We start from the raw sequence: 21392 nt of genomic DNA, 5'->3' as shown, positions 1-21392 counted from the left end.
GCCATACTCATTTTCAGTTCAAGTTTTACTCTCAATTGCACAAAGGTTGAAAATATTTTTTTTTCAAAGTTTGAAAATCAGCATCATAATTTTGGTTTCATGTATAAAACCCAAGGGATACAGGAGTTGTGTGACTCTTCCAATGTTCACCATTAAAGTGTTGCACAACCTAATTTTATCTCATACGTTGATTTTTTTCTACATTTTCTGCTTCTCAGTTTATAACTCTGTACAACACCCGCAGATATCTAAGGTTAAAATATTTTGATAAAATACCATGTTATGGAAGATTCCACTGCCTTAGTACAGATTACAGTACAAAATAATGACAAGTCAGAGCATTGCTAGGAGTTTATTCAGAAGCTTTTACTTTCAGTTCTTATGTCACAAAAGACACGTTTAATGTTTACAACAAGTATTAGAAACTGAGATGTTTTTATTTCTACTATTATAAAAGTAACGTAGGAGACCGTTCTAAGCCATCTTCAAAATGCAGACCAATCTTTTTTTGTATATAAACTGTACACAAAAAACAAGGCACTATACATTTTTGGATAATAAAGTATAAAGATTGATTCGCATAGTTTCTCAAGAAATCCATGCTATAAATACAAACGCTTTGCTCAGTTTAGCACCTGAAGCAGCACTGAGAACAATTCATTACCTATTGCAAAGAGAAACTTTTCAGAATGCGTAAGAGATACATATTGGTGGTACAGCTAATTCAGTACAAGCAACTGCCATCCAGCTACTTTTCTGTAGTTTTGACATGAAAGTCTTGAAAGTGAATATATATATATTGCATTGTTAAATACATACTTGTTCTATGTGTTTATATAAATATAAATTCTTTGTAATCCACAAACTAACAAAATAACACTTTACAAAGAGAACTTCTTCAAAACAAAAATGGCAAGTATTGTATGTAGCCAAAGGACACCTGCTGCAGTAGCTCAAGAAACTACTGTTTAAGTGCATAGGAGAGCAGAGCTTAAACATGTTACCTTTTAAGAGCCAAAACTGAATTCCACTTCCAAAGAGTTCTCTTGGCCGTTTATAATATTACACCCCTCCAGATAGGTAGTCGCTAATAACTTCAAATTATTTCTATTTATTCTGTAAATGTAGGGTACAATTCTTCTAAAGGGCATAGAAAGTGAAAACGGACATCCCTTTAGCGCTCACTCCAATAAACACAACTTAGAAAAGTCCTTTTGCCTTCTTCAGATTAACCTGCTTCCAAGATGGCAGTGCATTGTACTCTTCTCTCGTCATCTCTAATGCAACCTGCATTTAAAAAGAGAGGATATGCCATCAGTAAAACCAAAATTGTCGAATGACTTCACAGTATGGTTAGACGCGCGTGCAGAGAGTAATGGTGTGCCCATTCTCTCCTTACCTCAAAGTCCTCATCTGAAAGATAAATTTCAAGCTTCAGTGGATCAACTCCTTCGGGCAGAGGTCTAGCTAAGAGATCTGCTAGTGGATACACCGTTTTACACAGCTTGGCCAGCACGTCCTCTACAAGGATTATCTGATTAGAAACATCAGCATCCTGTAGGGAGAAGAGGAAAACAGCGAACACAGGATCACAACGCTGAAACCAACTGCTCCCACTGCAGATGGCAGGGGATCAACCTGCACTGCCTGGCCCACGGAGCACAAAGCCAGACATCCAGGTCTGCACATAGGCCAACAGACCTGCCCTACAACAATTTCACAGCTTAAAAAAAAGGTCTGCACTTAGCAGAAGGACATCCTGTACTCTCAGAATCTCAGTTTAAGACCAAATTCTGCATTTAGTCATGAAGCCAGCATTTTCTACTAAGGATGGCTGCAGGAGACTTACAAAGCGGAAAGTGTCATTGGCCTTGAGATGCCCCTTCACTGAAGGCTTTTAAAGCAGTCACATGTAATTCGGCTGTGACTCTGCTGGAGGTCCTGGAGCCAGCTGATCCTCTGCGGGGCATTTTGTCCCCCTGCACTTTGAGCCTGGAGGACGGACCAGAACCACACGTTGCTGCCCGTTTCACACAACTGAAACAGTTGTTCTACTAAACTCTAGCACATCTCTTAACAGATAGTTAAGGTAACACTTTCCTCCTGTTTTTAACAAAAAAGAATATGAGAAGTTATATGAAAAAACAACCAGGAATGCCTGTGATATCCCAGTCTGACTCCCAGTCAGAATTTAGCTGTGTTGTTATTTTTTTCCTGTGGAGACTCCTGAACTGGACTTTGTAAGTTCATCCTCTGGATTTTGGGGATTGACAACACAAACAAGCAATTTTACTGACAACACAAGACACAATTACTAGCAACAGGAAACTGTGCAATGAAAGTTTACCATTTCTGTGATCTCTGCGATGTCTTCCCTGTGTTCCCAACTTGGGAACATATTAGTGAAGGTCAGAGGCTCTAGGCCAGCATGAATTAGATAGGATTTTGGGGGCTTCTTTACATTTTTTCCTAAAACCAGTCAAAATACAAGAAAAAGAGAGAAATTACAAACAGTACCATATTTTGTAATGTGGTTAGCTGCAAAGCTACCTTGTTAGCACATTTAATTGATTCTTTCCTGAAAAGCTGAAGAAATTTAAGGCAGTAGGAATGACTTTCACCAGGATTTTTTTTAATGTAGTATGGCATCTTTTAACACGTTTTTCAGTATTCTTATATCTGCTTTTACTCTATCTGATCACAAAGATAAAACCACGTATGCTGACAATCCCTCATAATTATTTCCTTAACCCAATATATTTCTTATCTTACAAAAACTGAGTTAGAACAGGGTAAGCAGAGTGTGATGCTCTGAAATTAGCCAAATTCAGGTAAATGAAACCTTCTGGTATGCTCAGCAGAAGTGTCCTGCCAGCAGCAAATAAAGCTTAAGCTTGGAGGCTCAAGTGAGAGTATTGAAATTGTTCTTAACTTGGGATACTGAGGTCTAATACAATCATTTTGTTATTACAAATTCAAAGGAATGGGATCTGAAAGTTAACAGAGGTATGGCAATAGCTGGATGGTAATTACTGATGATTTTCAAAGACAGTTCTTCTTCTTTAAAACATGTATGTGTGCACACTATATATGACATGGACGTAACCCTACCTCGCAGTGATGCTGTATCAGATTAAGTGGTTAGTTAATCTGGTGAAAAAATGCCCTATGGGTTGAACGAGTTAATTCCCCAAAGATTCAAAAGCACTGATAAACTCCAAATATTATTGGAAAGAGGTAGACAGGCAGTCAGGGACTGGGAGGAACCATCATTCCAAAAAAATATTGTACCTTCTTCTTACTTGGATTCAAACAACTCAGTCTAATCAAATCTTTCTTCCAGATAAGCAATGGAAAAGCTGAAGATGTTGCAAAGTCCAGAACCAGGTGAAACTAACAGAGCAACATGACACCACCTCACATCAGAGGGCTGTAGCTTCCCTAAAAACTGCTTCTTGCAAAGTTCTGTTATTCCCTAGTTCAATCTCAGAGCATCTTTAACGGACTAAGATTTCCTCCAGAGCATGTAAATCCATTACAGAAGGCCCTGTTTTTTACTGTAGTCCTTTCCTGCACTTCATGCGTGTGGGCTGTCAGGCAGGAGGGCCTAAAAGAACACAGCCCCCTCTCTCCCCATGGAGAGCCTGGCTGGACATGATTGTTCCATTTGGTTTGCAAAAGCTGAACGTTACAGATTTGGCTTTACACCAGATGTTGGGAGCAAACTGATTCGAGAGAATACCTTCACATGAAACTCTGAAGAGTAGAGGTGAAAGCTCTGTGGAGTAGTCTAACAAACATTAGAATGTGAGTGCTTTAACTGTACAATCTATACAGGAGATTTATCGTTTGAATACTTGATTTTAAGCCTTCTCTTCCACATATTTTCACCATGGTTTATTTGTTCATTCTACGATTAATGAAAAACTTTGCATTTAAAAAGTATGTGTGAATCTGCTCTAGTTGCACTGCTCTGCTCTCAGTAATTGAGTAAGAGATAAAAGCAGAGTAGTGTTTGCTAACGTTTCCATATAGGTAAGATGATTTTGTATGTAAGTGGAGAAATATTTTCATTGCATGAACTCTGCCCTCAGCACAAGCTGATCTCCTCATTAAGAATCACTGAAGGGTAAACCAGATTCTTCCCTCTCCTAGTGGTCTGCAGCTCAGCTCTCCAGACTGCTGATTTAGCAGATAAAACCACAGAAAAACTTTCAAGACATTTTGACAAGTTAAATAAGATTTATGCACAAGGAGAACTGCTAGGTATATTCAAGGGATATCCAGAGTTTCTAATCAATCTCTTTCATACCATCATGTAGTTAAGCACTGCAAACCAGGAAAAGAAAAAAAAATGGGGGGGTGGAGGGAGGGAAGGAGAGAAGGACACAGATGAGGAAAGAAATGGAGACAGAAAAATAAGATAAAAGTGTTTCAGTGCTTCTGATCACTCAGCTATATTCTGGTAGTCAAAATAACTGCAGCAGCATTGGTATCTCCTGAAATTCAATTTCCCCACCTTGATAAGTAACAACACATGAGAGGTAGTCAGCCCTGACAGCTTGATGCAATGAAATTTTGAAGTGGTTGACAGAATCCCAGATCATGAAAGCGATAGACCACCAGAACAGCTTAGTTTGAACAGTAAAAAACTGCTAAAGAAGTTCACATCAGCTTTAGCATAGAAATAGTACAAGTAGAATCGGTCTTTACTTTAACAGTAACAAACTTGCTCTGTACCTATCCAATCACACAGCCCAAAGCTTTTGAGAACTACCCCATGCCAAAGAGGATAATGCCACAACTGCTGCAAAATTTTGGCCAGTGCTAAAGAAGTGAGTGCCCAGCAAAAACACTTGTTCTATGATACATATGCTAAACCTCAGGCCCATGAGGAGTCACTGAAAAGCTTTCCACTGTGCATCAAACTCAGATGCAGCAAATTCACTCCAGTGCAGAAGGTAGTAATCCCTTTTCCCATCAAACTCGAAGTTCAAGAAATCTGGAAAAGTATCCAAATCTCAGCATGTGTATCTGATTCCACCTCTGCTGGGGCCAGAAAACATGATTTTCATTACCAGAAGATTACAGCACTGCACCAGAAACACTGGGACCAGGATCTTACTTCCATCTCTCTCACTAGCCTGCTGAGCAACTCTGGGCACTTCATTGCATGGGGCTCGGTTCCTCTATGCTGATATTCATGTCCGCTGTGAAGCACATTGTATGAAATGATTTCAAAGAAATGCATCTCATCACTCCTTCTGACTTGCAAAAACTGGGGGCGGGGGAGAACAAGTAACTGCCTTCTTCAGGAATTCAGCAGTCACTGCCAAAGACTTTTCCAATTACTGCCCTGTCTTTAGCTGCTGTTTGGCAGGGCAGTGCTAGGGACACCAGATGAACCACACAGAGCAATAATGCAGTCCAACAAAGGTCACATTTTAGGTCTCCAGCACTGATTTTCAGCTGTCTCCTGCAGGTGTTACCACCTCCCCTCAGTGACATGAGACAGCTGAGTAGAAATGGAACACTTGCGCCTACTCCTATTTGACCTGCAGATTGGGAAGGAGACTGGCTTATCCTCATAAGGGTGGAATCCAACAAGGGTATTGCGTTCCCTCTTAAGATATACAAATGTTTATAGGAGATGATGACAGATACTACCAGCTGTGTCACAAGTTGTAAAGTTCATTTGCTACAGAAGAAATCAATGGCATCATGAGGTCTGAAGGTCTATAAGCGATCTGCCTTTCCTTGCAAGAGGGCATAATAGTTTGCACCAGTTAAGCCCTGGTGACTTATTCACAGTGGGAAATTACTCTGAACCAACAGAATACAGCTGTTACTTATGCCCTCTTTCCTGGATGATAACCCTAAACCCACACCTTTCTTTACTCATCCTTCATCAGAAGATGCAAGGTCTGTTGCCAGCCTCACATAACCTTAGATGAAGTGCGAGTAAAGCATTACAGTGTCTTAAGGAAACTCTGTGCAGAAAATAATCTGGTCAGTGTACTTTTACATGATCATCAGTTGCAGCCTGACTCACTGCACGCTGAGTGGCAATAACTGTCTTGTCGAAATGAGCTCCGGCATTTCCAGTGGCCACCTGTTTCCGTGTGAGACTTGTTCACTGTCTTCAGTCTTTCCACCTCCCCCACTAAATCCAAACCCAGTTACATCAGCAAACAGTATCTTCACTCAGTCTTTTGATACACTGAAGCTTATGAAATATAAAAGGAGCTAGGCAGAAAGTCTGAACTATTCTCCCGCAGTGGGTGCACAGAAAAGAAATAAAGCCTTTCCTCTGAGAATTTAGTCAGCAGAGTATCTCGGCAACTTGGGAACAATGCCATCACTACACAAATGGTTTGCCAAGAAAGAGTGGAGAACGTATCTTCAAATACATTGATATTTATCGGTGCCGTTGGGGAAGCACCTGAGTGCCTTTCAGCTCAAGACAGTAAGGCATGGCAAGGCATGACGCACTCAGAACAGCCAGCACAGCAATCTGTTACCTTTGCAGTACTGGAGCACTGTCTCCATGGCGCATTTCCTGTCTGTAGCCCACCTGATTCGAGCTGATCCAGCGATTTTGTTTTCCACAGGCCACCAGCCTTGCCACAGGTACACTTCGTGGTGATTGTCAACAAGAAACAGTGCTACACAGGCAAAAAGTAACAAATCCATCATCAGCCACTTATTAGTTCTTGGAATCCCCTAAATAACTCCAGTCTTACATGTTTGTCAGCATCAAGACAGGATAATTTCAAAGTGTTTTGTTATTCATCCAGCTGAGCTTCAGCTGAACTCAGATTCTCTGATACAAACAATGTATTTTTATAGCGAGCTTTTGGGATTCATGTACATTTGATCAGTTCTCAGCATCTTTATCACGGGAAAGTTACTGTTACTGCTTAATGCTGTATTAAGCATCATGTGCACACATCTTCCTGCGATAAATCAAGTCAAAAGTGATTACAGTTACTGAATCACTGCCCAATGCAGGATACAGTTATCTGTTTTCTTGTTACTTAAGTATTTTAAAGCATATACCTGGCTGTGGGGCAGTGTAAAGATCCTCTTGCAAGAATGGCATGGAATTGATGACCGCAGGGTCTCTTGAAGGGTAAACATACTCTGTGGCTGAGAATTCTCCTGATGAACTACTGAGGCTGAACAGGCGGGGGGTGAAATTAAACTTTCCGGGATCTTTAAAGAACAAAAATTAAGAAGATTTCCTATAGAAAATGTCAGAGATGAATGTAAAAAAATAAAAACAAAAAAAAAAATCAACTTTTAGAGTGACTGTAAATTCTCTGATTTTTTAAAAATCAAGAGATGACCAGATGTCTTGGGGGACTAGCAACAGCTGTGAAGAACTTGAGCTCGAAAGTTGGCTGCCATCAATCTGAATCTGATCCTGGCTAGTTACTATCAGCCGTTTCATAACTGGCTGTTTTGCAGCTTAAGTGAAGCAAGCCCGTCTCAGAGTTTACTTTTTAGCTGAAAAATTTTCCACTTGGTAAATCAATCCCCCTGCTACCTTTGTTGGCAGTCTCAAAGCAAAGACTGGACAAGAATGCGTGCAGAACTGCCTCCTAAATCCCTTCAGAAGAGAAGCAAAATGTGTTGGTAACAGTGTTAACTGTTGCCCTGTGCTGCATGAATATAGAGGGGCTGCAGAAGGGGGAGAGAACAAAATGAAACACTTTTGTTTTCCAGCAATTTCCTTATAGAACAGTATTACTTAGTGGATTTTTGGAAGCATCTCTCTGAAGGGATCATCTCAACTACCAAGTTCTTCAAAAGCTTTACATTAAATCTCACAGTACCGTAGACCAATAGAGTAAAATGTGAGTGCCAAATCCAGGAATGTAGGTCTACCTTGCAACATGCAATCATAGGCCTTTCGATCTCTCCTTCCTAATGCGTCCCAGAATCCCAAGGGCTCTGACCCTTCATCACATTCATGTATTGTCACCTTGCTGCTGCTGTGCAGCCCTGCCTCCAGCGGACACCTACAAAACACGAAGAGAGTGAATCCATCTTTCCTGCCCTGAACACAGCTAACACAAACTTACTGGCCACTCGCATTATTAGAAACCAAAAGCACCCTATAGGCTTGTTGCACGCTTCGCGTCAACACAGGCTTTCTGAAAATTATGTCAAAAATTATCAATAAACAAGATATGGAATTTCAGCAAAGATTCTCATACCATTTCTGATCACATACCCAGGGTGGAGGAGCTGCTCGCATAAGCTCTCAGGTAGGGATTCTCACTGCCTGTTTTTGTAACTACTGCTGTCTTCTTGCATGCTTTCCCAAATTCATTTCCTCTTCCTTATTCACAAGGCTTGATTCTAATCCTCCTATCAACTGGGATTTAGTTTGCTATTCAGATATTGAGCATCTCCCTCCAAATGGAAAAAGACTGTTTTTTTGCAACTGTAATTAGTACATTAGGAAGAGTAAGTGCATTTGACTTTAAGTGAAAGTGATTAGAGAACATGTGTTTTCCCCACTCCACCAAATCAACTACCCGTCATTCCTCCTCCTTACCAAGCATGCACATGTTGCAGTTGTACTCAGAGGACAGCTTATTTATGTCAACATTTCTTTGAGACTGATTATTTTAATTAAGCTGGTAGCCTGTATAAACTCCTCCAAAATATAGGTCAGACACTCACTGTTCTTTTATTTTATTGGCTGCTGTTCTTCCTACATCCTTGGTGTGAGATTGTGCTTTGCAGCCATGCCACAGGTAGATAAGAGCTTTATTTATATTGAGGACAATCATGGATGTCCGGGAACGCAGGCTGCTGCAATGACATGCTACTTCAAGCAAGTTTCCTTCATTGGGAACTTCTCCTCGCACGCAATATAGCCTCCAGTCACCTGCAGCAAACAGGAACAGTGCAGCAGTATTATACAGTCGCATGGGACTGAAAATTCAAGACCTCTGCTCTGGAACAGCTGTTCTCTTTCTGGATGAATTTCACATATTGCATGCCTATAATGTCACAGATTAAACTAGCTAAGCATCAGGTGTGGCTAACGCTACTTAAGAAACCCCATTACCGAAAAAATGCCTTGCTATGAGACTGACTTGAAGAGTCAGGTCTACTGTGTTAAGAGCTGAAGAGCTTAACAGAGCGAAAGAGTCAAGTTTCTCCTCTGTTTCGTGCCGGGGGAAAAAAAAAAGGAAACAAACACAGTAGTCCTTCTATTCAGCTCCTTTTCCCCTGTGCACCTTAGGCACAGGAGATCACATTCAGATGTGAACTGGGACATTTTCAAGTTACAGCTGCATTGAAATTCCCCTACTTTGACTGCAGCATTCAAGGAGTATGTTGCAAAAAGTAATGCATGGATAACAAAAGCTTAGAGTTCTCCTTGGAGCAGGAGAACTGCTCATAAAAATAGTCTTTTGTCCAGACTATGTAGAAAAGAACGTATTTTAAAGCAAACACGCACTTTGCATAATGAAAAACGAATTAGAACAATTTATATGCGTATCAATACAATAAAGTCAGCTTGCTCTAGAGTGACAAAATCCATTCTAAGCTCAAAGAAGAAATAAACTACCTTAGCACAAAGCACTGCAAAGCTGTGTCAGGGGTTTCATGGCATTCATTTCCTTTTTTTTTTTTTACAGAGTATGGTAGTTGAGACTGAACTCAAAGCGCTTCACAATAGTTAGAAAAGAATTTGGGGGCAGAAGCTCTAAACTAACAGTAATTTACTTTGTGCATTTTCTTCTTCCTCTTCCCTTCTTCCAGCATGCACAATCATCCCTCCTTGGAAGCACTGCAAGAAGCATGGTGGTTCTTTCCCTTGAAGCACTTGTACCTGGAAATTGAAAGCACCACTCTTCATTAAAAAAACGAAGCAACTATACAGACTCAGGAAAGCTAGTCTCTATGGATTATTAAAAATTATATAGTTATGGCCACCCACGAAGCTGGCTTTCCTTGTACTTCACAACTGCTGACTATTGGTTAAATTAGCATATGTATCAGCATGCAATGGGTTTCATATGTGACCCGCATATTAAAAGAAACCTCTAGCTGGAATCCAACAATTAAGAGTTTCAGAGGGAAAGGAATAGCAAATAAAATTTAATTTCAATTGTTTTAAACTAACCATTATTTTAATTTTTTACAGGGCTGGGCCATCTTGCCTGATATTCTTTGAAATTATTATGAGATGCTGTAGGAACTGAAGTAGGTTCACAATTTGCTGTAAACTGGTTTATGTGACAATATGCGTGTCCTTTGCTCATTAAACATCATATTTTGATTATGAAACTGATATAGTCAATTGTTAAATCAGCTGTGTTGCATAGCATCCCACACTCTGGGTCAAGTGTATTTGTATATCTCCTCTGTGAACTCCTGCCTTACTGGTCATGTCTACACTGCTATTAAAACACTAATTACAGCATTATCAAGGTACAGAAACTAACTTTAAACCTCCCTTCTTGTGTGCTGGTAACACTTAAGCCACAGCAAAGCCTAACTCTGCCTAAAGACAAAGCAAGCTAGCCTGTCCTCTGAGCTGTCTCTGCAGTTGCTAGAATCTCTGCAAAACAAGTGATCTACTCCAGAATTACAGAGTAAACAAATTGAAAATTTCAAATTTTCACGCCTTGGCCTGGCAGAAAGTGCTTCTCCTGTTCTCAGCACTAAGACGACAGTCCTGTTACTGAACATGTATGGAAAGGAAGGCACAAATTTGTTTAACTGTGCTTCACCTATATCTGCAGGGAGAGGAGAGAAGACATTCTTCTTCAGCCATTCTCAGAAATATCATCTTTAGAAGGGGGATTTGGGAATGACAATCCATAAAGGAGTTTATGTGTCTCTGGAAGTTGGAATAAAGGGAAAAGTAATTTTGAGGTCTGGCTATTTGTACTGGCAAGAACACCAAGAAAGAAAAGAGGCAAAAAAGATAATCTGCATTTACCATTAGTGGCTACTTGGGCAGGCAAGTCTGACCAGGACTGCCGCCTATGTCTGCAGGAAGCTCACCTGTGCTCCTCTCTCTTCATCAAGTTCCACCGTCATCAGTGCCGAGGTCCCTTTCTCACTCACTGTGGAATGCCTTCCTTGCCAAAAGAAATACACGCATTTCTCTTTTCCAACAGCCCTTACTTGTTGCTCTCCTTTTTGCCTGCTTCCAACTGCAAAACAGAAAGCACATGCTGAAGATTAAGTAGTTTGGCTATAGGTTTAAACAGCACGTGGTTTAATCTCATCTGCCAGCTCAGCACTATCCTGTCCAGAACAGGAAAGATAAAATGTCCAATTGGAGGAACATTAGGGTCTCCAAGCCAGTATGTCCCCGTGCAAAGTTGGCGTTGTCTCAGCTGGTGGATGCAAGCCCACAGGCAGAGATGCCTGTGTTGGCCAGAGGAAGAGATGTACAAAGAACTGGTACTATCTGGAGAAAAATAACTGGCATCACTTGAGCCAATTTGCATGTGAAATGGTACGTCCAGCCATACTACCAGAAGAGTGCATTATGGCTCATTTTCCACATTACACACTGTTCTTTGGCAGCAGGAGAGTAGCTGGCTGCTGAGTGATACTGGAAACAGCAACAGTTGAGAAAGCTACAGGCGTAAAAGAAGAATCTCTCTTGGTAAAGTGATATTAGAAAGGAAAACTCCATAACAAAAGAACACCAAAGCAGTATTTTGCAGTCCTAAAAAGTTAGGATTGGGCAAGTTTTATTTATTTATTTTTTAAAATTAACTCACTATTTCATGTTGGTCTGGGAAGTGGGTTAGCAGCAACTCTCTTTTTTTTTTTTTTTTTTAAAGGTTCAGTATTTAGTTGTTAGAATAGGCAAATAATGTTCACAGCAAGGGAAGTTTAACAATACAACCGGTTATGGAATATTTCACCCTTTCCAGTGAATACTGAATAAACAGATATAATTAAACCAAAGATTTAAAAAAAATTCCAAGACCTTTAAACCAGGTTCTTAAAAAAATATTAGAACTTCTGCCTTGATTTCAGCAGTGCTGAGCAGCATCCAACTGAAATACTTAGGAGAAAGCATCCTGTTTTCTTCCAGTTGAGAATATTCAAACCACTAGTCACTTCTAAAATTTATGGGTTTCATTCCTACCTGTAAATCCAGCCTATAGAAGTACTGCTTCCTACATAAAAATTTATTCTGTTTTGGAGTGATGGAAAACATTTTCATCCATTGGGACTAGGAGTCTGTTTACAGTTCAGTATTAGTGTTACCCACTTCTCCCAAGGCTTACAAAGGCTTTGTATTTTTCTTGGATTTGCCAGTATCTGAACTCAATGATCCTGAATAAGACCTACCTACAATTTTGGCTAAAAGCCTGGCGCTGTATAGCTGTTATACTGCTTTCAACAAATTTTCATATTTTGCTACTTGGAACAATAATTTTTAGACTGTTTTACTTACCACAAAAGCCACCTATTCTTATTTTAATGCCAAAAGGGAGAGTTCCAATGAGCATACTGAGATGACTGATTCTCAACATTTACCTGCTCTCAGGCTCTTTGTCAGAACACTGCTCAAGGTTTCCACTTGAGACTGAAACCTATCGCAAATGGTTTCCAGAAACAGCAAAAAGGACAGCAAGGGGAATGAGATGGCAAGAGCTTTTCCTGTCATTGTTACTGTTCTCCATTACCCAGCAAAGGCTTTCCTTGTTGCTAAGCCTATCTCTCTTGCAAGACATTCAGTCTACTCTCATTAGTCCAGCAGTTATTTTGGTGTTAAGCTGTGGGCACAATTATGGTTTAATGAGCTGTCCTGTGAACACATACAACACCGCTGTTGGGTAAAAGGAAAAATGGACAGTATTACATTTGATGTATGAAAAATAACTAAAGCTTTTTTTTTAATGCTTTCTTTTAAACAAAATACAATAATAAGCTCTGCTGCTTAATGGCCTAGGAAGGTTAAATTAGCATTTCTAACCTTTATAACAGTTTCACATCCAAGGAAGTCTAGGTCTGGATCTCACCACTAACAGAAGCAGTTTTAGCTGCACTTCTCCAAGCTTCAGCAGGATGAAATGGAATTGTTCACTAACCTGTAGTGCTCACCATGTACTTCCACTTCACCACATATGTGTCTCCCTCATGGAACTGCCCTATGCTTTGCTTAGGCAGTCTACTATAATCGAATTCCAGGATGTGCCAGACATCCACGGAAGCAGTGATAATTTCAAACTGCCTCCCGTCTTCTCCTTCTACAAGTCCATAGCCCCGGCCAATATTCATTCCATCCAAGACTGTGCCTACAGTTGTTTGGGGCACAGCTACCATTAGCATGACATCATATGGTTTAGTCTCAGATCTGGGTTCTTCCTGTCAAAAAAACACAGGAGAGATTTCTTTGAGCATAGCTTTTTTTCTTCTTACCCCACAGTTCCACTCAAACAGTTTGACTCCTGTATATTTCAGTACTTTGGTATCTTGTCATAATTTGATGCCTTGTCAAAGCCACCTTGGCAGTATTCATTGAGCGGCACAGCACTCACATAAAGCAACTCTGTGGGCTCAATGTAGGTGGTGATGTTCTGACCCCCTAGGTCAAAGCCCGCAAGATAAAGAAAGAGCTCTGGATCCTTGAGAACAAGCTTCTCTGGCTTTCATCCCAGCTAGATCATCTAGTTTGAAATACCTAGCATGCTTATATGCACCTTCTGGTGAAGAGATTCACTAGAATTCTTCTCATTGAGTTTCTTCAGCTCTGTCCAATCAAGAAATTTTTCTTTGAACAGTATGGTCTCGTTATGTTCTGTGAGTCTGCCAAACACAGCCCAGTCTGGGCGTCCTTGTCCCTTTCTGTACAAGGGAACAAAAGAAACAGAATCAAATTAAACACTGTGAAATAAGGGCAAGAAAACTAAGTTTCCGCAATGAGACTAAACTCGATTTTTGATACCTGGGTATGAGGGGATTGCATTCTCCTGGGTCCAGAGGATTTATGTCACAATTGGAGTAATCAAAGGTGCCATTCCACAGGTGTTTTGCCAACTGGAATGCCACTTTTCTTTGTGCTAAAGTAACTTCCTTTCCATGCCATACATATACTTCACTGCCAAAATCAAACACCAGCACCTAAAAACCAAACCAAAACAAAAAAACAACCTACCATTAGGATAGGTGATATCCTGATCCTCCAGTTTCCTAGTGCTGCAAGCTGGCAGTGCGTTGAGCACAAACTCCTCCAAATATCTGAGTTTCTGCAGTGACACTAACAACTAGCACTGCGATGCAAGTAAGGCCAGGGCAGTGATGTCTAATTGTTGAGGATGACTGGAATGCTATGAGGTGTATCTTTAGGTGGTAGCTAAGTCACTAGCAGATTAGAGAGCTCTTATTACTGAAAACTTGATTCTGTTGCATGCCTGACTACTGCCTGGTGACAGCAGCTTTCACTGACACTTAGACCTAAGCTTCGTCCTGCAGCTGGGCAAGGCTGACAGAACACACAGCGTGGGTAAACTGGCTCAGCAAACAGGCAGCAACTTGAGTACTTTCAAGAAAATGCATCCTGTCTTTATTTTGGAAATCTGCTGTCATTCCTACTTAGGTGGGTGAAATGGTTGTTTGAAAGGGAAGAATCTGCTAAGGCTAGAAATAAAAATGCTTGAAAGGGAAAACAAGTTTTTATTTTGTTTTGTTTTTCCCAAGTGCTACCTATTTTGCACTTCATGATGTTGGAGTGAGTCACCGTTGACAAAAGATTTACACTTCCTAAAATAGTATTTCACTTTAAAGATAACAGGATCTAATTTCTTGAGATCTGCAGCACACTAGACAGCAAAGCGTTCAGAAGCTTTTCAGAAACACAGAGGACCCAATTTTCAGTAAGCTTCTCCATGAGCATTTGCAGTTACTGACAGTCGTTATCAGCTGTATGTTCCTGCACTTGCCACAGGAGCGGTAAGTGGCACCATACCTCTTTTGGTTGTAGCAGGGTACATTTTGGCACCTTTCCCCAGTAGTCATCCTCAGGAATGAGTTTATCTTCTACAAGACGGTAAATGCAATTCGTTTCTATTATTGCAGCTTCATACATTTCATCCTCTTCAGGACTTCCAGCAGCTTAAGGAAAAGATTGTCAAAAATAATAAAAAATTGTAACATCCACTATCTTTACTAAAGAGAACCTACTCAACTATTTTACTGTGATAAAACATCAGATACTGTAAGAATACTTACACTGGTAATTTGTCTGTCCGCCAAGGAGTTTCCAGAAGTCTTTGGCTGCATGGGTATGGGTATTTATTCCTTCTTCTATAGTCTGTATGTAGGAAGCTCTACAACCAAGTTCCCTCTTTGTCTGAATTAAAGTTGCAAGTTCTGAAGCCTAAGAGATTAACAGTTATCTGAACAGGATTGCTTAAGTCTTTGGAACACTTGTGCATATCTTGTTCAGAGAAAAGGCAAAAGTAGATAAGATATAACAGAGCAAATAGCAGGAGAAATGGTTATTTGTTGCATTAAACAAACAGACACTAGAGAAAATGTTACAGAAATACATTCATTCTTTCATTTGCCTTAAAACAAGACTTGATCTTCATGAACTTGGGAATAAAAAGGACATCCTGCAATTCAGACTATTTTTTGTTTGAGTGCAAATCTGTTTCCTGAGGATATCCTCTTTTCTCTTGCAGCTTCACAACCCACACACTCCTGTGTCAGCTTTCATTCACTGCACAGGCTAAAACATGTTTACAGGAATCCTGCAGATCTACCTGTCACTGACTATCAGTTAAATGCCACTTTTCAAGACAACTGGCACCAAGGCTCAATTACATCAAAGACACGTGCTGTGACAGTTCTACAAATAAATAATAAAAAAACCAACTAGTACTAACCTTTGCTTTTTCTATGACATTTGCAAACTCTCCTACCCATAAGAAACATAAATGTGGAGTTAACAACAGGAAACAGTCTCCGCTATTCAGTGACGAGGCCCTTGGTTCAACTAATCTTGTTTGAACATGTCTTCTTCCTAAGGAGAAAACAAAGCTAATTATATTCCTTTGACTACTGCTATCAAATGCCAAGATCTAATTTGTTTTGAACGAAATACAAACAATCCCAGCACATTTAGCAAAATATATGGAAACAGACTGTTAAGGAAAAATTAAAAGACTACTATTGTGGAAAAAGGATTTACTCACAGGAAGCAAAAAACCCATTGTCTCCTATCAACTAATATTTCTATTATTTACTGTTCTTGCTTTAACAACTTTTTGTCCTTCTGGAAAGAAACAAATTAAGTAAATGGCAGACAACAGCCAAATTCCAGAAACCTTTACATTTGCTTAAGTGAAGCTATTGCACAGTTTCTGTAGGCAGTAAAAAGTTTTAAGAATTTTACTTTGCAAAAAAGGTAGCTATTATTTTGCAGAATCAGATGCATTACTATGCACTGTAAGGGGAAGTGGAGCAAGAACACTGTCATGTCACTTCCAAGTTACACTGAGCACTGGAAGAATGGGACAGTTCAAAAGTTTCCACAGGGGATGGATAGAATTCCTGAAATATTCTGTTTTCTCCTTGGAAAACACACACCAGTGGCCACAATGCAAACCTATTTGTAAGGTTTTTGTCACAGAGCTGTCACTTATTTTCTTAGGTTTTGGATGTAAACCTTGAGCTGGAGATCTAGAACAAGCTAAGCATCCCACTGCGGTAGCAACTCCCATATGTTACAATCTGCCTATTACATATGGAAAGTAAAAGCAGTTCCAGCATACCTTTAATTTGCAGCAGCATCAGCTTCTTGTATGGCACAGCACTGTTGTTAGAGTTTTGCTCTGTTAAATTAACACTCCGCAGGCTAACGTTGCTGAAATTCTCTTTGCTTGCCAAGCCAGCAAGTGCTACTTCTGAGAAATTTGAGTTTGTAGACACTTGTACATAAGTAGTAGGAGACAAAACACACGCACACACAAAAAAGAAAAACAACAAAGAAAGGACAAAATTATAAAAGAACTGGTTGTTGCATTAAAAAAAAAAAAATTACCCCCATCATTATTTCCAGTTTTTCTCAATAGCAACAGCAAACCAGTTTGAACTCAGATTAACTACTAGCCCAAAAGCTTTGTGGGTTTAGTAGTACCAAAGTTTCTAGATATCATCCAAGAGTAAACTGTCAGAATTATGTTATTTGGCAGAAATACAAACTTTGCTAGGAAACATGTCTTACCCAATGTTTTTTGAAGTAGTGTGTAGATCTTCAGTGCCTTATAATTGATTAATGATAAAAGCAGAGTAGCCAAGGCTAATTACCTGAAATTCCCTTCGAATTTGTCTCAGCCACTGTGATGCAACAGTTACTTATATTTCAAAGTATTAGTCATGTTTTACTGTAAACTTGAAGTCTAAATTCTTGGCTACTTTTGCTTATTTCTCAACTAAAGACAAAGCACTTGATGAATTCATAACTCGGGGAAATGCTTTTCATCAAATGGCAACAACATATACATATAATTAGTGTTTCATCAATACAGACGATGTTTAAAGCGGATCTCCCTTTATTCCAATGTAATAAGGAAAACTTGTACCCAAAATGGTAAAAGTGACTTGAAAAACCTTTGAATAAATTTTACAGTAATGTCTCTTGCCATCCGTCTGGTTGTCACAAGAAACAACGTTACAAGTAAAACACAAAGCCTTGCCACAGAGCACTGATCCTTTATGGAAATTAATCTTTTGGAGTCAAGAAGGCTAATCCCAGTTTCTGAGAAAAAACTGGGACCCAAAATTGAGGCCAGTGTACCTGAACAAAACTTTATCTATTCTTGCCAGCTCTCCCCTCCAGCATAACATAACGCTAGATCTGCTTTCCTTGATCTCCTCATCCTGCAGGTGCAGTGGCACTCTCCTTCTGCACAAGGTGACTGTGCTAAATATAAATAATTAAACCTATGCACAGGAGGCTGCTGTAGGTGGCTTTCCTTGATGAATTCACACGTGCCCTTCCCCTCCAGGCCTCCCAGACAGCCTACATTCAACCTTATACCTCAATCAATTTATTGCCTCTCAGAGAATATGTTCCATTCCTTCAGTTGTGGTTTTGTGTTGGGATTTTTTGTTTTGAATTAAAATAGCAAGACAGTGTCTTGTACAAATCATACTGTTAGCTTACTTTTTTCTACTTTCATTCGCTTTGACTCCATGAAGGCAACATTCAGTCTTTGTTCAGTATATTCATGAAGAATATCTTCTCTTGCTGCCAGCATTTTCAGGGGGTTTCTTGAGGACTGGACTCTGCGCGTAGGCCTAACTGCACGTTTGTGCTCTGCTACAGAAGATATTAACCTGAAAAACAAGCAGAGTTAATAATCATCAGTTATTTTCCTAGTCAGAATCATCTAATGACAAGAGATTTGCTTTGAGTTTGGGTATGACATTTGTTAGGAAATCAGGATCAGTTCCTTGATTCAGGCCGAAGAGTGATTTCAGAAATGTGTAGAAGAAATGGACAACCCCAGTAATAAGGTATCTACAAGATGACTTAAAGTTGAGCACTTTGATCACTGCCCCTACGTCTGCATTCAAAACAATGGGGAAATAAAAAGAAAAAAAAATTTCTCACTTTGGTGCATAAGGATCAAAGATGGCATCAAAGTCCTCATCAAGGTCCAAAGGCACTGAGGAGGAAGGGAAATCCACATGGCGATAAAATTTGGAAAACGTTTCATCATCATCCAGCTTCATCACCTCTTTCACAGATTTTCCTGTAACTGTCAGCACCGTCTCTTGCATCCCAGCAACTGCAGGAAAAAGAAAACAACGTGCCCCATAAATAATCATACTAGATTCCAACTCTAGAACAGGTAAACATGGCTTGCTTGGTAGTTGTTGGGGTGGGCTTTTTTTGGGCTGGTGGGCGTTTGTGTTTTTTTGTGTTTGTTGTTTGCTTTTTTTAAAATGGAATTTGAAGGAGAGATGGTAGAAAAGTCTGTTGGAAAAGAATGATGAAAACTGACTGTAACTGCTACTCATACGCAATAATCTTTATTGCAAAATGGTTGGGAAATATGTCCGAATAAAAAGTTGGGCACTATCAAAAATGAGTTGTTCTGATGGATAATATAAGCATTTTATGGAGTTGTATATTCCATCTTGCTTCCAACCATATAATTCCTTCCTTTGAAAAGATCTACTAGAACTACAAGTGGAAAAGTCACTGCTTCAGAATAGTGAGTTTGGCACAATCGTCATCCTATGCTAGTGCCTCCTCTGCTGAAATGTGAATACGTTTGTTTATGATATTTGACACTCTGCAAATTACAAAAGGATTTTTGTCTTACAAATGGAGGACAGACGTATGAGATGGAGACACCAGAGAACTCCAGACAGCTTCATAAGTAGCCAACAAGCTGTACAAGGAAGCTGCGTGAGCTGCTACAGAGAGTTTTCAAAAACGCAGGAAGGTGAATGAATTGTGCTTGGGAGCAGCTTAGTGTTCTATCTTGACCTTAATAAGATTAAACTACATTTAAACCTGTTTCACTGTATATGGCAATATGGTTCAGACTGGCTGTGTGGTTTTAAGAAATTTTCTTCTCAAGAACATGTACATCGTGCGTAGAGAAGGAAGAAAGTTATTTTGGCATTTGTGATTTATTCTATTGTACATTTGTAATACAATAGCAGAAGGCTTTTTTGTTAAAATTTAGCAAAGACTGAATCACAAAAATAAACAGTGTGACCAATACATGCGTTCTGAACAAAGAAATACTCAGTTTCTGTTACCAGATATTTTAACTAAGAGGTACTTTAAGTAATTTACTGAAGTTGAAGAGTGGATACATTGCCATCTTTGGTAACTCTACCAACCTTTGTTATTCAGCCTTCCCAAGAACGACTCCAGCTTGTCAAGTTTCATATCTGATTCCAATTGCATATCAGGCCTGGCTTCAATTTCTAAGCAAACCAGAAAGTAAAACTTGTTAATTGACAGGAAGTAAAAAAGCCTGAACATATTTCAGCTATTTTTATTCCTTACCTTCCAAGGGCTTGGTAGACTTCTGCCGGTTACTGAAAGGGGATGCTACTGGTGTTAGTGCACTTGGAGAAGCCAGGCCTGCAGAAGAACAGAGAACACAGAAAATGCAGTCCTGGGTCAGCCCACATTTCCAGTGATGATTGGGGAAGCTATTTAGGGAAAGCAGACGAGCCTGACCACTTCCTATAGTCCCTCATATTTTCCCAGCCTCCGTAACTGTTGTATTATTAGGGATGGCTGAGCATACTGCCTTGTGTGCTCCTGAAATCAACAGCAGCCTCGGAAACTGTCCTGATCACAAGAGCAAAGCTTTGTTTCCAGTGTCCGTAAGCAAGCTAACACAAGATACATGCTTTCTCTTGAATATAGCCATTTCGCTTGTTTTCAAGGTAGCAGCAGTTCACTTGGTCTACATTTTGGACTCCAGTTCTACCTCAAGCCACATTTTAAAAACATGCAGCAGCTGTTCTGAACAAAAAGATACAGTAAGCAAGGAAACTACCAAGATCTTGCTTGGCACCTTCACAACCACCACCCCCTCACCCCCCTTTTTTAACTAAAACCCATTTCTATTGATACACATAGCAGGACGCATCTGACCTGTGAATGCCGTCCCTGGATTAAGGAGTAATTCTTGGGCCCTGTTATATTTTTAAGAACACGTGGAAATGGAAGTAGAAATGGAAGTCAGAGTTCCCACCGTATCAAGCACCACTCCCTCCCTTTTTGTTGTACTCTCCTCCCTCCTTTTTCAGTAACTATCGCAAAGCAAATAAGTCTGGATCCAGTGGATAAAATAAGATGATTTTTGTTTAGTTCTTTTCATGTGAATCTAAATTGCTACAGTAAGAGAAATGACACTCTATAGGTTTCATGTTTTTTATTAGGTAGAAAAGCATACTGAAGCAAAGAATTGCATCTTGTTGCCTAGACTTTCAGAAAATGGAAAAAATGACATTTAAACTTTTCTCTAATATCTATTTTCCACTTAGCCATAGCTTACTAATTACTGAGCCACATAAATTTAAGCCCTTAGTTATGTTTATCAGATTAAGCTGATACCGTGCTAGGAGAATATACACTAATCACGCTTCCACTATCTTTACTGCAACTCCTAGCAAGTCATAATTGTCAAACACCAAGATAGATTTAGAATACAATCGAGTAGCTTTTCCACTAGCAATTTTTTTCCCCTGTTACTTAAGAGACTCAAAATTCCAGCAGGTTTTAAGTCAACTGGTAAAGCCTTCAAGACGTATTTGAGAGGACACAGCTCTTAAGCAGCTCTCCCAGGACTTAATCCACAAGACCACATTGAGAACCGCTTCAGATGTTAGTAAAGGATCACCTTCCA

The 21392-nt window shown here is 39.7% G+C and overlaps 1 protein-coding gene across 21 annotated transcripts in view; it reads right to left on the bottom strand.

Annotated features, from left to right (window-relative positions):
* Positions 1-333: 333 nt before the first annotated feature.
* Positions 334-21392, bottom strand: part of SVIL (supervillin) — a 141379-nt gene continuing 120320 nt past the window's right edge. For all 21 annotated transcript variants that reach the window (XM_054190084.1, XM_054190086.1, XM_054190072.1 and 18 more), the window contains 20 exons: positions 20039-20116; positions 19870-19956; positions 18623-18800; positions 18173-18345; positions 16779-16934; positions 15891-16027; positions 15232-15379; positions 14969-15114; positions 13949-14124; positions 13704-13848; positions 13092-13368; positions 11038-11189; positions 9751-9856; positions 8695-8902; positions 7891-8024; positions 7060-7215; positions 6522-6665; positions 2348-2469; positions 1400-1555; positions 334-1287 (listed from right to left, as the gene is read on the bottom strand). In XM_054190084.1, coding sequence (XP_054046059.1) covers positions 1201-1287; positions 1400-1555; positions 2348-2469; positions 6522-6665; positions 7060-7215; positions 7891-8024; positions 8695-8902; positions 9751-9856; positions 11038-11189; positions 13092-13368; positions 13704-13848; positions 13949-14124; positions 14969-15114; positions 15232-15379; positions 15891-16027; positions 16779-16934; positions 18173-18345; positions 18623-18800; positions 19870-19956; positions 20039-20116 — 2966 coding nt within the window. In that variant the 3' untranslated portion in view covers positions 334-1200. The remainder of the gene's footprint in view (positions 1288-1399; positions 1556-2347; positions 2470-6521; positions 6666-7059; positions 7216-7890; positions 8025-8694; positions 8903-9750; positions 9857-11037; positions 11190-13091; positions 13369-13703; positions 13849-13948; positions 14125-14968; positions 15115-15231; positions 15380-15890; positions 16028-16778; positions 16935-18172; positions 18346-18622; positions 18801-19869; positions 19957-20038; positions 20117-21392) is intronic.

The sequence above is a fragment of the Rissa tridactyla genome, chromosome 2, assembly GCF_028500815.1.
Source record: "Rissa tridactyla isolate bRisTri1 chromosome 2, bRisTri1.patW.cur.20221130, whole genome shotgun sequence".
NCBI classification, from domain to species: domain Eukaryota; kingdom Metazoa; phylum Chordata; class Aves; order Charadriiformes; family Laridae; genus Rissa; species Rissa tridactyla.
This window is presented reverse-complemented; position numbering and strand designations above follow the sequence as displayed.